Below are 13,704 nucleotides of genomic sequence, written 5' to 3'. Positions count from 1 at the left end.
TTTTTATTTTTTTTACAGTCTGGGTTACTGATGTTCAGACATTAAGAAAAAAAAAAAAAAAACCAAACACAGGACTGCTTCTACAGCCAAGTCCATAAGCAAAGCACGTCAAGCAAAACTATTATTTTGGTCTCCCTTCTCTGTACTATCTCCAATGCAACTATATCTTTTTTGAGATGCAACCGGAACTGCACACAGTATTCAAGCTGCAGTTTCACATTGGAGCAATGCAGAGGCATTATGACATCTTCAATTTTGTCATTGCCTTCCTAATAATTCCTAACATTCTGTTTGCCTTTTTTTTTTATTGCCACACTGAGCGGACAACTTTGGACACGGAACTGCATTGCAAATTGTAAATAAAAGACTTCAGAGTAAAAAATAACTATGAAACTGTGCCTGTCTCACCTCATATTTAGGAAGAGGAAAGAAGTTAGTAATCTGTTTTGGGTGGGAATCTGAGGGGCAATACTACCTGAAAGGGATATTATCAATTTCTACTAAAGAAATAAGATGCGCAAAAAATGCATAACACAAGCAAAAGGACAACATCTATTGAAATGTAGCAAATAAAGATAACCATTGAAAATACATCTGATCAGTCTGTGGAGGAAAAGCACTGATGGCAATTACATGGCAAGGCCTGCACTTCCCCAGAAAGTCTTCTAGGCAAGAATCACTTTTTTGTCAGCCTTGTACGGCTCATCTTGCTTGTTAATGGAGGAAAAAGGTTTATCCTGATGAAGGTCCCAAATTCCAATCCTTTTACAATCACTATATTTGACCTATGATGTGACACTGATCTACTTACTTAACCTGAGGTTCAGGGTGCTACAAAATAAATGTCAATAAAATAAACACTCATCTGGTCTGGAAAAAAAGCTAAAACTAAATAAACTTAATTTCTTCACTTACAACCTAGTTATTTTTAAAGCTTTCTACTGAAAGCTTTAAAAACAGCTGAATTAGCTGCAATATTGTGTTTTTTGTTTTGTTTTGTTTTTTTTGTTTGTTTTTTGTGTTTTTTTTTTTTTTTTTTTTTTTTTTTTAAATCTTCAGAAAAATTAAATTGGCAATGTATGTCTCTGAAAAATAAAAACAGAATTTTTTAGAATGTTCATATAACCCATGTGCCTGTTTTTCCTTCCAAATAAAGCCAGGGTCTTAGTAATTTAGCAGATTATAGCATCCAAATTCGTACTGTCAGCTCTATCAAATGTAGAGTTGTCACCTGTTCTAGCTGGCTTTCTAAAGAATGAATGGACAGATTTGATCACATCTCAAAGACAAAGAAATTTTGAAGGATCACATTGGAGTTAAAAGGGAAAAAAAAAAGAATGGAATTTGGAAAAGGGGTGAGCATATAAAAGGAACTCCAATTTTGGTGGAGAAAAAAATATGTAACTTACCTATTCATCCAAACTGAATCAAAAAAATACACCACTGACAACAGTACCAAAACTCCAAACAGCAGTAAGCTTAAAATAAGAAAACTATGAATTTCTTGCCGACCTTATGGTGAGCTGCATCCAAAATAAATTCAGCACGAATGCTATTATTTTCGGGACTTCTATAATCAAACAGCGAATTGGTAAGATAAGTCATCCCTTTGCTGTTCAGGTTCTCTCCACATATGAAGAAACACGCTTCCTTGAAAATGGAAAAGAAAATAAATCAGTGAAAAAAATAACATTTTCTAAATTATATTTATAGGTTTTGCATATGTCAAAATACTTCACATTGTTCACTGAAGAAAAAGGTTAATGTTCTAAATATTCTTTATTCAATTAACTGAATAACAGCAATAATTAATAATAATGAGGCATGGTATGCTCCAAAGCATTTAAGAAGTGAATGCATTTCATAAATCTTAAGAGTCATTTTATCATTTCAATATCAACCAATAATCCAGCCATCAGAATACAGAAATATGTTTTTTATATTACAAAATCACATAAGATGGACCTTCCAATCTCTACAACATAACATTACATTTGTATAATGCTATCATTTCAAAACATTTAGTTATTAAATTTCATAGTTAAAAAGGTTTTTAGAAATGGCCTTGTAACAATACCTTTACAAGAGACTAGTTAAAAAGCTGTTACATTTTCTAACACAATCATTAAATAAATCCAAATAAAGTTGTGAGAGCAAAATCCTAAATTACTCTGCAAATCTGAATACTATTAAATTACATGTTCATAAACATCACACAGTGGGAGATACACTTCCTCACACAAGTGGACAGAAAGGGAGACAGGGTAGGCAATATTACGGACTATTTGTTTTTGTATTTTTATGTTATTTTGTATTGATATTTTGTATTCTCTACCCAGAGAAAGCAAGAGATTCTATGGGTGAGTAACTCACCACAACCTGAAACCTTCCCTCCTACCATACACACATTCATTCTATATGGTATCACCTTTCATCCATAACATGGGGAGAAGAGCTTAGGTGTCATAGTAGACTCTACACAGACAATAGAAAGACAAATAGCAACAGTGACTAAGAAAGCATTCTGACACCTCTGAATGATTTCTGCAGGGATCTAGAAAAGCTGAGGCATGAACAAGAGTGTGACAAATTAAATTTAATGCAAAAAATGAAGTCATGCATTTGTGGCTCAGAAAAACAGAAGAATGGCATATGATGGAAGCTGAGATACTGATGAGCACTGAATAGCAGAGGGATCTTAGTAGTATCATATCTGATAGCCTCAATTTTTCCAAAAGTGTAATAAGGCAGTGGGGAGCGCCAGTGAAATGGTAGGATACTTTTAAGAAGAGAATTGATCAATAGAGAAAACAGAATAGCAATAACTTTTGTACAAATCATTGATGAGATCTCAAATTACTGTGTTACAACCCTAAACACCTTGCTGCCATTATTTACTTCATTACTATGAATGGTAAAACAACTGTGCCCCGTTTCTACAATCAAATGATCTCAAAACAGCCATTCAAGCAGTAGTGTTCACACATCTAGACTATTGCTATGCCATCTACACAATTCTACAAAAACAAAAAAAAAACCAATGAACAGACTGCAGATAATTCAAAATACTGCTGAATATATTAGACTATGGATAACAGACAATGGGAATATGCCTTTCCCCTTCCTAATCTCCCAACACTTGCTTCTCATTTTCCTACACATCAAATTTAAGGTCCGAACCCTCACTTTCAGGGCATTGAAGAAATATTGGCTACTCATACCTGAAAAGCTAATTAACAGAAGAGATTACAAACATTAAATATCTGAGAAGTCTTTAATCAGCAATCAGCCCATCACAAATTTAATCAGTCTGCTCTTCATAAATTGTAATTGTTCAAAAATAACCAACTGACACACTACAATGCAAACAAACCTGCCTATAATGTTATGTGACAATGCAATGCTTTTAAATTTGACCTAACCATTCTGTAATCTGCCCTGAAGTGGCTGGCCATTCCTGAAAGCCATAATAAAAATAGTACATTAAATTAAAATAAACCACTTTGGATCCCCTTTTGGAAGAAAAACGGTATATAAGTTTGAAATAGAACAGAATACATTAGAAAGCATAAATGCTATATGTCAAGAGAAACCGTAATGGCTTGATATTTAAAACTGATGTCAAATTAAAACTTAATGAGATTATTTCAGGTGGTTTTGATTCTAATTTCCTATTTACACAGCAGAGAGTTATTGAATTATCATCAGCTACTGTGACAGCAGCAGTCTTGAGATGCTACCTCTGTCATACTTATCACAATTAATTGTCCAGAGATGATATATTGCATCACTGTATTCCACTTCTAAAGTGGCATTTAAAGTTCTAAAACAAAACAATAAACACTTGTCTAATGCTTCCTGAAAATATAATTCTTCTCAGAAGTTTATTTCATGGTTGCTGAAAATTTTGTATCGAGCCTGCATATATGATGTAAAATGTATGCAAGTTTACTTACTGCATCACTTCTATTCATGTTCTCTTCAAAGTCCTTTACTCCCATAATTCCTTTAAGGCATAGAGCTTGACAACCTACAAAACCTATCTGGCAGTCAAAGAAAGGCTCTCCCATCATAAGAACCTATGAAATACAGATATTGTATTTAGTAGAAAGAAATACGCAGGTATATAGAAATATATACAGTAAATACACACACACACACAATAGTAGAGTCACAAACAAGATAAGAGTTCCTGTTTTACAGCAGCTGATTGCCTGTTGGGTGGGGGGAGCGAGTTTTAAAAACCTGTTCAGGAGCTATGTGGAGATTCAGGAATAAAAGGAGGAACAGGGAAAAACTCCCAAACACTCCCAGAGAAGGGCAACAGAAGCTCCAAAGTCAAGTGAGCCCGGAACATGGTGAAATATCACTTTCCAAGCAACATTCCCACAACAGGTGACCACCAACACCTTTCTCCTCGCCTGGCGCTACCCCTGTTTAGTGGTCTGCTCTGTGCAGTGCCCAGTAGTCACATGGGAGCTGTCAGTTCAAAAAGCAAAAACCAGTTGAAATGGCACCAGACAGGAAGAAAACGTTGGCAGTCAGGTTAGCTTGACTGTTGCTGATGTACTGTAGTCACTGAGGCTAGTGCAATTTAATATTGGGGAAAAGACTGGTCTGTTTAGGAATCAGAGCTCCTCTCACTAGCCTACCTCAAGAGAAAGCCCTTGAAAAGTTCAGTAGGCCAAGGACTGACATTCACTGCAGCTACTTTGTGTTTAAAATCATTGGGGTCTAGAACGGGTAAATGTGAATCGGTTATTTACTCTTTCAGCTAATAGAAGGACAAGGGGGCACTCCATGAAGTTAGCATGGGGCACATTTAAAACTAATCGGAGAAAGTTCTTTTTCATTCAACGCACAATTAAACTCTGGAATTTATTGCCAGAGGATGTGGTTAGTGCAGTTAGTATAGCTGTGTTTAAAAAAGGATTGGATAAGTTCTTAGAAGAGAACTTAGAAAATAGCCACTGCTATTATTAGCAACAGTAACATGGGATACTTAGCTTTTGGGAACTTGCCAGGTTCTTATGGCCTGGATTGGCCACTGTTGGAAACAGGATGTTGGGTTTGATGGACCCTTGGTCTGACCCAGTATGGTATATTCTTATGTTTGCTGCTGCTGTCAGGGTGGTATACTCATCAGTAATTGTTTGAATTTGTTTTCTCTCCATAAACACTCAATTTTCAAAGGAGTTACACATGTAAATGTAACACATCATAACTGTTTTCAAATGCCCATTAATGTGTTTAAAGTGCACTTATATATATAAAACCTATTGACAATTCAATGGTATATAAGGTAGCAATTTTCAAAAACCCACTTACATGTATAAATCTCAGTTTTACGCCTGTAAATCCTTCTGAAAATTAACCCCTCTGTGAGATGTCCCAAGGCTGGCATAATCAGTCATGATTAATAAGACTCTGGTAGAAGTTAGACTATTTATTATTTGTACTATTATAAAGCCCTGCTGCCAGCCTTTGAAAAGACCAATAATTTATGCATGCTGCCTTCATGTTTCAATTGCATACAAGTAAATACTGACAGAAGCATCCTGACAGCATAAGCAGGGTAGATTTGCCACAGTACATATATATATATATATGGGATTTCTTGATTGACCCAGGATTCAAAACACCACAATCTGGTGGTGTTGGTATCAGGATTTTCTGATCTGACCCAGGATATAAAATACCTTGATCTGGTGGAGTTGCCAATGAGATAGCTTTGTTAGATCTAAGGATCAAATTATCTCTTGACCTAATTCAGGATTTGATATATTGTTTAATATGCCACAGCTTAAGAACTTAAGAACATGCCATACTGGGTCAGTCCAAGGGTCCATCAAGCCCAGCATCCTGTTTCCAACAGTGGCCAATCCAGGCCATGAGAACCTGGCAAGTACCCAAAAACTAAGTCTATTCCATGTTACCGTTGCTAGTAATAGCGGTGGTTATTATCTAAGTCAACTTAATTAATAGCAGGTAATGGATGCTTAGGAAGACATATGCTGCTCTAAATAGATGTTTCAATACATATTTTTCAGATTGTAAATTTTTTTTGGTGTGACAGCTGTAATAGTTAGTGAATGTTTGAGTACACTGGTATGTAGGTGGAGTGAGTTTGAACAACTTATGCCCTCCTCATTCACTATAGCTTCATTGTATTTTTTTTTATATGCTGTCTACTTGGTTTTTTGAAATGGATACATTGTTTGTCTGTTTGAATTGCCTATGTCATCTTTATAATAGTTCACTATAGCAAAGAATACCAGTATGCCCAAAATTTTAATCAATTCACCAAGAACCTGTGAAAATAGTGACCTTCATAATAGGCTTCATCGTATAGCATGATTCCACTTTCACACTCCGCCTTATATTTAATCATTGATCAGAAAAAATACATTTTTGTTTGTTTTGCTAAGAAGTTTTTGCTAAGATAAGTAATGTAGCACATTTTGAGTCATTATTTTAAGAAGCACAGGACATGTGGCACATTATGGGATAATTTGCAAAGCAAAAACAAACAAAAATGTATTTTTTCTGACCAATGATTAAATATAAGGCGGAGTGTGAAAGTGGAATCATGCTATACGATGAAGCCTATTATGAAGGTCACTATTTTCACAGGCTCTTGGTGAATTGATTAAAATTTTGGGCACACTGGTATTCTTTGATATAGTGAGTTAGAATTTACCAACGGTCCATCCCAAAGTACAAATGATACAAGGTCTGGGTTCCATGAGAGAATCTTTATAATAGTAACACTGTAACCATGTGCAGTGTCTATCTGAGCTATTCTTGACATTAACACATTGTATCTACTCATCAGTTAGAGCTATTGTTGACACAAATATAGAATTTGTACTAGTGTTTGGTAATTTAAGTGTTTAACTGCAGAGTGTGATCTATGTTCCTTATTTAAAAACAGCCTCACTAAAACCCCTACTAAAAAAACCTAACTTGGATCCAGCCAACCCGGCCAACTTCCGCCCTATTGCCAATTTACCTTTTATCGCCAAGATAATGGAAAAACTTGTCAACAACTGACTCATAGATTACCTTGACTCACACAATATTCTTTACCCCTCTCAATTCGGTTTCCGGAAGCGCTTAAACACGGAATCACTCCTCCTCTCGTTAACTGACAAAATCTTGACAGGTCTTGACAAAGGCCAGTCCTACCTCCTGGCCCTTTTAGACATTTCGGCAGCGTTTGACACTGTCAATCATTCTTTACTCATCAATCGTCTGGCAGAAATTGGCATCACAGGATCGGCGCTCATCTGGTTCAAATCATTCCTTAATAACAGACACTACAAAGTCAGGATAAATGATAAAGAATCCCACCCCGTCCAATCCAATCAAGGTGTTCCCCAGGGTTCCTCTTTATCTCCAACTCTGTTTAATATTTATCTGCGATCCCTATGCCAGCTACTAGAAAATCTCAACCTCACCCACTTCGTTTACGCTGACGATGTTCAGATATTAATCCCCATCAAGGACCCCTTCCACAACACCCTAAACTTTTGGAACAACTGCCTTCACTCCATCAACCTTCTACTCTCTAGTCTCAATCTAGTTCTTAATACTTCCAAAACGGAACTCCTTGTCATCTGTCCTAATGACAATAACCCCCTCGCCGGCAACCTATCCTTACCTACAACCAGTCAGGTGAGAGACCTTGGTGCTATTCTGGACAACAGAATGAACCTCAAAAAATTCATCAACAACACCACAAAAGAATGCTTTTATAAGCTACATGTTCTAAAACAGTTAAGACCGCTCCTCCACTTTCAGGACTTCCGCTCAGTCCTTCAAGCCATTCTGTTCTCAAAGATTGACTACTGCAATGCGCTACTGCTCGGCCTCCCTTCCTCCACAACTAAACCCCTACAGATGCTGCAAAACGCAGCAGCCAGGATCCTCACTAATTCACGTCGCAAGGACCACATCACACCAATTCTAAAAAACCTACATTGGCTCCCTATCCATTATAGAATACTGTTCAAGACCTTGACCATTATCCACAAATCCATCTACAATCAATCCTCACTACAACTCGACCATCCCGCTCGAATTCCATAATTCCAACAGACCGATAAGATCTGCATATAAAGGAACCCTCCAGGCACCTCCACACAAATCCTTTATCCACAATTCCTTTCAAAAACGAACACTGTCATCCGGCGGACCACAGCTATGGAACACACTACCACCAGATCTACGCCAGGAACAATGTCTTCTGTCCTTCAGAAAGAAACTGAAAACTTGGCTGTTCTCTCAAGCCTTTCCAGTATGAGACTCTCCCCAACTAGCAAGGACTTGCAAACAATTGTTTATAGTTGCCTGTTACGCATTTCCTTAAAAAGCGTTTTCTTAATCTAATTCCTTCTACTTTCAATTGTCCTGAATTATGCTCCCTGTTCATTGTAACTTTCATTTTCATAATTTATGGTATTCCCCTGGTTTGATGTAAACCGGTACGATAAGACATGGTCCTGAGCATATTAAAAAGAATTAAATAAAAATTTTAAAAAAACCTATCTGTATACGTTGTGACTAGTATACTTTTATACTTAAATAAAAAATTGTGTGATGTGTAATTCAATTGCGCTCCTTTTTTTAACCAGTTATAAATTTAAAAAAAACTTTTTAATAGCTTTCATTTTCATCATTTGTGCTTTTTTATCCTATATATATATATATATATATATATATATATATATATATATGATAATATAGGAAAATATAGGATATATTTCATATATATATATATATATATATATATATATATATATATATATATATATATATATATATGAAATAACTAAGTTTTCCTTCTTAATCCCCTTTTCCTGTTCATTTTATTGTTATCCCACTCTCCACTCCCACCACCTTTCTAGCTCAGTGAATCCCAAACTGGTCTTCAAGGCACACCCTGGAAGTCTGGTTTTCAGTCTCCATGATAAATATGCATGAGATATATTTGTATATGCCGATTCATGCATAGCCGTTGTGGATATCCTGAAAACCAGACACTAAGTGTGGCTTGCATGCCAATTTGATCTATTCCTACCACTACAGTTAAAACTGTTCAGCTGGAGGGCCACGGACTATGGCTCCTTCAGGAACTGGGTATGCATAAATTTGGACTCACATCATTAAATATCATCCCTCCACAAGAGTTAGCACATAACCCTACCCCCTCTTCTCTTGCCTCTCACCCTCCGAGGCCTATGAATACTGCCTCTTCAGTATCCCCCAGCCTTGAAAAGCATGCAAAGCATAAGTCAGGCTCAGGAATCAATCTCTGCACATCACTGACATTTTGAGTTATACTGTCAACATTTCTAAAGACGAAAGCCTACTTTGTACAGAATAAAAGTTTACATATTCTACCCATGGCATGGACCATAAAGAGATTTTTCAATAAACATGTAGGAAAGTAATATAATATAATTTTATCTGATGTTTCAGGCAATTCAAGTGAGAAAAAGAAAAACAAGCTAATATGTTTCCTATAAACTAAAATGTATATACAAACATGAAAAATTACCTCAACTGTGGTTCCCTCTTGTTCCCAGCGTACAATTTCTTTGGATTTGACTTTCTGAGGACTATAATAGCTACTCTCAGCTTGCATTTCAGTTAGCTATAAAAAAGATAAACACCTTAAACACAACAGATATAAGCATTAAATAGCACTAATCTGTCTTTACTATATAGAATTCAAGCCAAATAAAGCTTCATTTTTTGACTATATTGTATTAAAGCAGAAAGGTGCAGTAAAACAGCTGTAACATATTATATACATTGCTGCATACAATCCTTTAATTGAGTATGCCAGTGCAATCTTAAGTATGGGATAAGAGTAAAATTAAAAGTCAGATATTGTTGCTTAACACCTGCACAGTATTTCAGTTGAAATACAGTACTGTAAAGGTATAAATTTTACTTTAATTAGATTCATAACATGTATTCCTCATTGCATATAATTCACATTAAAACCAGCAAACTTAATTTATCCATTTTGCCAGTTTCTGATTTTCTGTTTATTTTAATCATACTTTACTTAATTTCATTAAACACCAAAGCTAATACTTTACAGCACCTTGTTGTAGTGTGTACTAATTCTAGCATGTGCAGCTAGAATGACTATCATGCAGCAAGTATGGTCTGTGAAATGGTGTGCACTAGGTAGACAGCACAGGAGCAAATACATGCCACAAATGAACGCAGAAAGACAGTCACGTTTCATAGGCAGTATTGAAGGAAGGGAGCAACAATACAGTCATAGCTACAATGAAGGAAAGCAGAGTTGCTTACCTGTAACAGGTGTTCTTACAGGACAGCAGGATGTTAGTTCTCACATGTGGGTGACATCTCCGGATGGAGCCCAATCAGAGAACACTTTTGTCAAAGTTTCTAGACTTTGACTGGCACCACTGAGCATGCCCAGCCTGGCACCAACCCTGCATCCAGCAGGGATCCTCCTTCAGTCTCGTTTGTAGTAAAGTATGAGCAAAAAAATAAAATAATAAAACGTACAGCGAACCCAACTCCGCGGGGTGGCGGGCGGGTTCCGAGAGGACTAACATCCTGCTGTTCTGTGAGAACACCTGTTACAGGTAAGCAACTCTGCTTTCTCACAGGACAAGCAGGATGGTAGTCCTCACATGTGGGTGATTAGCAAGCTACAGGATGCCCGAATGTAATGTAGCCAAAAATATCTAACGACGTGCAACAGGCACAAAAACTGTGGTAGTTTTGGTGAGTTGGGCAGCCTGCGAAACCTGTTTCGGTCCTACGAAACAGGTTTCGCAGGACCGACTGGACGAAGATAGAATCCCGTCTACCAGCTTTGTCTAGGCAGTAATGAGATGCAAAAGTATAGAGAGCGCTCCATGTGGCAACTTTGCAGATGTCAGCTAGAGGTACAGAACGGAGGTGTGCCACAGACGTTGCCATTGCTCTTACAGAGTGTGCCTTCACAAGTTCTTGGAGAGGAATTCCTGCTTGGCAATAGCAAAAAGAAATGCAATCCGCTATCCAGGTGGATAGAGTTTGTTTACCTACCAGAGTAACTAATTTTGTTTTATCGAAAGAGACAAACAGTTGGGTGGACTTTCTATGCGGTGAAGTGCGATCCAGATAAAAGGCAAGAACGCGTTTACAGTCCAAGGAGTAGAGAGCTCATTCTCCTAGTTGAGAATGAGGTCTTGGAAAAAAGGTAGGAAGAGTTATAGATTGATTGATATGAAACTCCGAGACTACTTTTGGCAGAAATTTAGGGAGGGTGAGTACCACACGGTCATGAAGGAACCTAGTATAAGGTGGGTATGTTACTAGTGCGTGTAACTCACTGACTCTGTGAGCAGATGTTATAGCTATGAGAAAGAGCACCTTCCAAGTGAGATGGTGAAGCTCGCAGGAATGTAAAGGTTCAAAGGGAGGCCTCATAAGTCGTGCTAGAACTACGTTAAGGTCCCATGTAGGGACTGAAGCTGTAGAGGAGGTTTAAGTTGTAACAGACCTCTCATGAAGCGAGCCACCAGTGGTTGTGCTGATATCATGGTATTGTTGATACCTTTGTGCTAAGCAGCAATAGCACTAATGTGTACTCAAATGGAGGAAGACTGTAACCCCGATTCTGAGAGATGCCAAAGAATCTAGAAATTTATCTATGGGACAGGAAAAAGGGTCTATTTCCTTTAGTGCGCACCATGATGAAAATCTTTTCCATTTTACGCAACACGATCTCCTGGTAGAAGGCTTTTGTGAAGCTACGAGGACTTGGGATACACCGTCCAAGAGGTTTAAAGATTGCAGAATTAACCTTTCAACATCCAAACTGTCAGGGACAGCGAATGGAGGTTGGAATGACATAGTAGGCCATTGTTCTGCATTATTAGCATTGGGTCCATGACCAGGCGAATGGGTGGTTGGACTTGACGTGGCCAGTGAGGGGCTATGAGAATCATTGTGCCCCTGTCCTGTCCTGCCGTAACTTCATGAGAGTCTTGCTGATGAGTGGAAGTGGAGGGTAAGCATAGGGGAGACCCATTGACCTCTAGTGGGCGAAGGCATCCCATGGGGGTGTATTGTGGCTGCGGTGCAGAGTAGAAATTGGTTACTTTGCGGTTGTATATTGACACAAAGAGGTCTATGACTGGGTGACCCCACTGGTGAAATATGCGTTCTGCTACTGTGGGATTCAGGGACCATTCGTGGGGATGAAAGGCCCGACAGATTGTCCACCATCACATTGTCCACGCCTGCCAGATAAGTCGCTCTCAGAAGCATGGAATGGGAGAGAGACCAGGCCCAGATCTGCACTGTGTCTTGGCATAATAGATAAGAGCCTGTGCCCCCTTGTTTGTTCAGATACCACATTGCTACCTGATTGCTCGTTTGGATCAGGATTACTTTGTTTGAGAGGCAATCCTGAAAGGCAAAGAGGGCATATGGAATTGCCCGGAGTTCCAGAAAGTTTATCTGATGCTTTTACTCCACCTTGGTCCAAATACCCTGGGTTTGGAGGGTGTTGATATGAGCTCCCCAACCAAGGGTGGATGCATCTATTATTAACAGAGAAATAAGCCACTCCAAGAAACCCTAGTACACCCCGGAACTAAAAAACAACTCGACCTCAGAATAAAAGAGAAACTGGCACAATCAGCCATATATAAATCTGCCCTCCAAACCTATAAAAATTCCACCCTCATGACCAAACGCGATTACTATGCAACCAAAATTCATGATTACCAGTATAATTCCAAAGCCCTTTTCTCGATGGTAGCAGAACTCACAAAGGCAGCCCCTCCACCCATCTCAGACGAGGAATCCAAAAGAAAATGCGAAGAACTGGCCCAGTTCTTTAACAATAAAATAGGAAACCTTCTGCTCCGCTTCCCCACTACTACCCCCCTCACCAACCCCCTTCCTAAAAAACCACTATCCCAAATTAGAAACACTAGCCCTTACCTCTTCCATGGAAATAGAATCCATTCTAAAGAAAATTAAACCAGCTACTCACCCCTCTGATACCATCCCTACTAAATCCCTCTTATCTATCCCCAATACTATTGCCAAACCACTAGCCGAAATAATCAATTGCTCCCTCTCCCTTGGCAAAGTCCCAGACTCATTAAAACAGGCCGTAGTCAAACCCCTCCTTGACCTTGCTGATCCTGTCAACTTTCGGCCCATTTCAAGCTTTCCCTTCCTAGCTAAAGTCATGGAAAAGATAGTTCATTTACAACTCTCAGACTATTTAGAAAATCATAAGTTACTATACCTGTCCCAATTCGGCTTCCGCAAGTTCTTTAATACTGAAACCCTCTTAATCTCCCTTACAGACACCCTCCTTAAAGGTCTAGACCAGGGTCAATCCTACATTCTTGCCCTACTCAACATCTCGTCTGCCTTCGATACCAAAAGCCACAATATCCTTATGAACCGTCTATCAGAAATTGGCATTACAGGCTCAGCACATCTCTGGTTTGAATCCTATCTTGATAGGAGAGACTACATAGTCAAAACTGGCAATGCGGAATCCACACCTATCCAATTAACTCAAGGTGTCCCCAAGGATCCTCCCTATCTTCCACCCTCTTCAATATATACCTTTTGCCCCTATGCCAACTCCTCTCTGACCTTGGCCTCAAACATTTTATTTATGCAGATGACATTCAAATC

At 38.3% G+C, this 13,704-nt stretch overlaps 1 protein-coding gene across 1 annotated transcript in view; it reads right to left on the bottom strand.

Moving 5' to 3' along the window:
- Window positions 1-13,704, bottom strand: part of VPS13B (vacuolar protein sorting 13 homolog B) — a 2,198,633-nt gene that overhangs the window by 1,863,224 nt on the left and 321,705 nt on the right. The window contains 3 exon segments of the mRNA XM_029587199.1: window positions 1,513-1,650; window positions 3,957-4,079; window positions 9,563-9,658. Of these exon segments, the coding sequence (XP_029443059.1) occupies window positions 1,513-1,650; window positions 3,957-4,079; window positions 9,563-9,658 (357 nt within the window).

The sequence above is a fragment of the Rhinatrema bivittatum genome, chromosome 2 (assembly GCF_901001135.1).
Source record: "Rhinatrema bivittatum chromosome 2, aRhiBiv1.1, whole genome shotgun sequence".
NCBI lineage: Eukaryota > Metazoa > Chordata > Amphibia > Gymnophiona > Rhinatrematidae > Rhinatrema > Rhinatrema bivittatum.
Note: the sequence above shows the minus strand (reverse complement) of the source record. Positions and strands in the feature narration are given on the sequence as shown.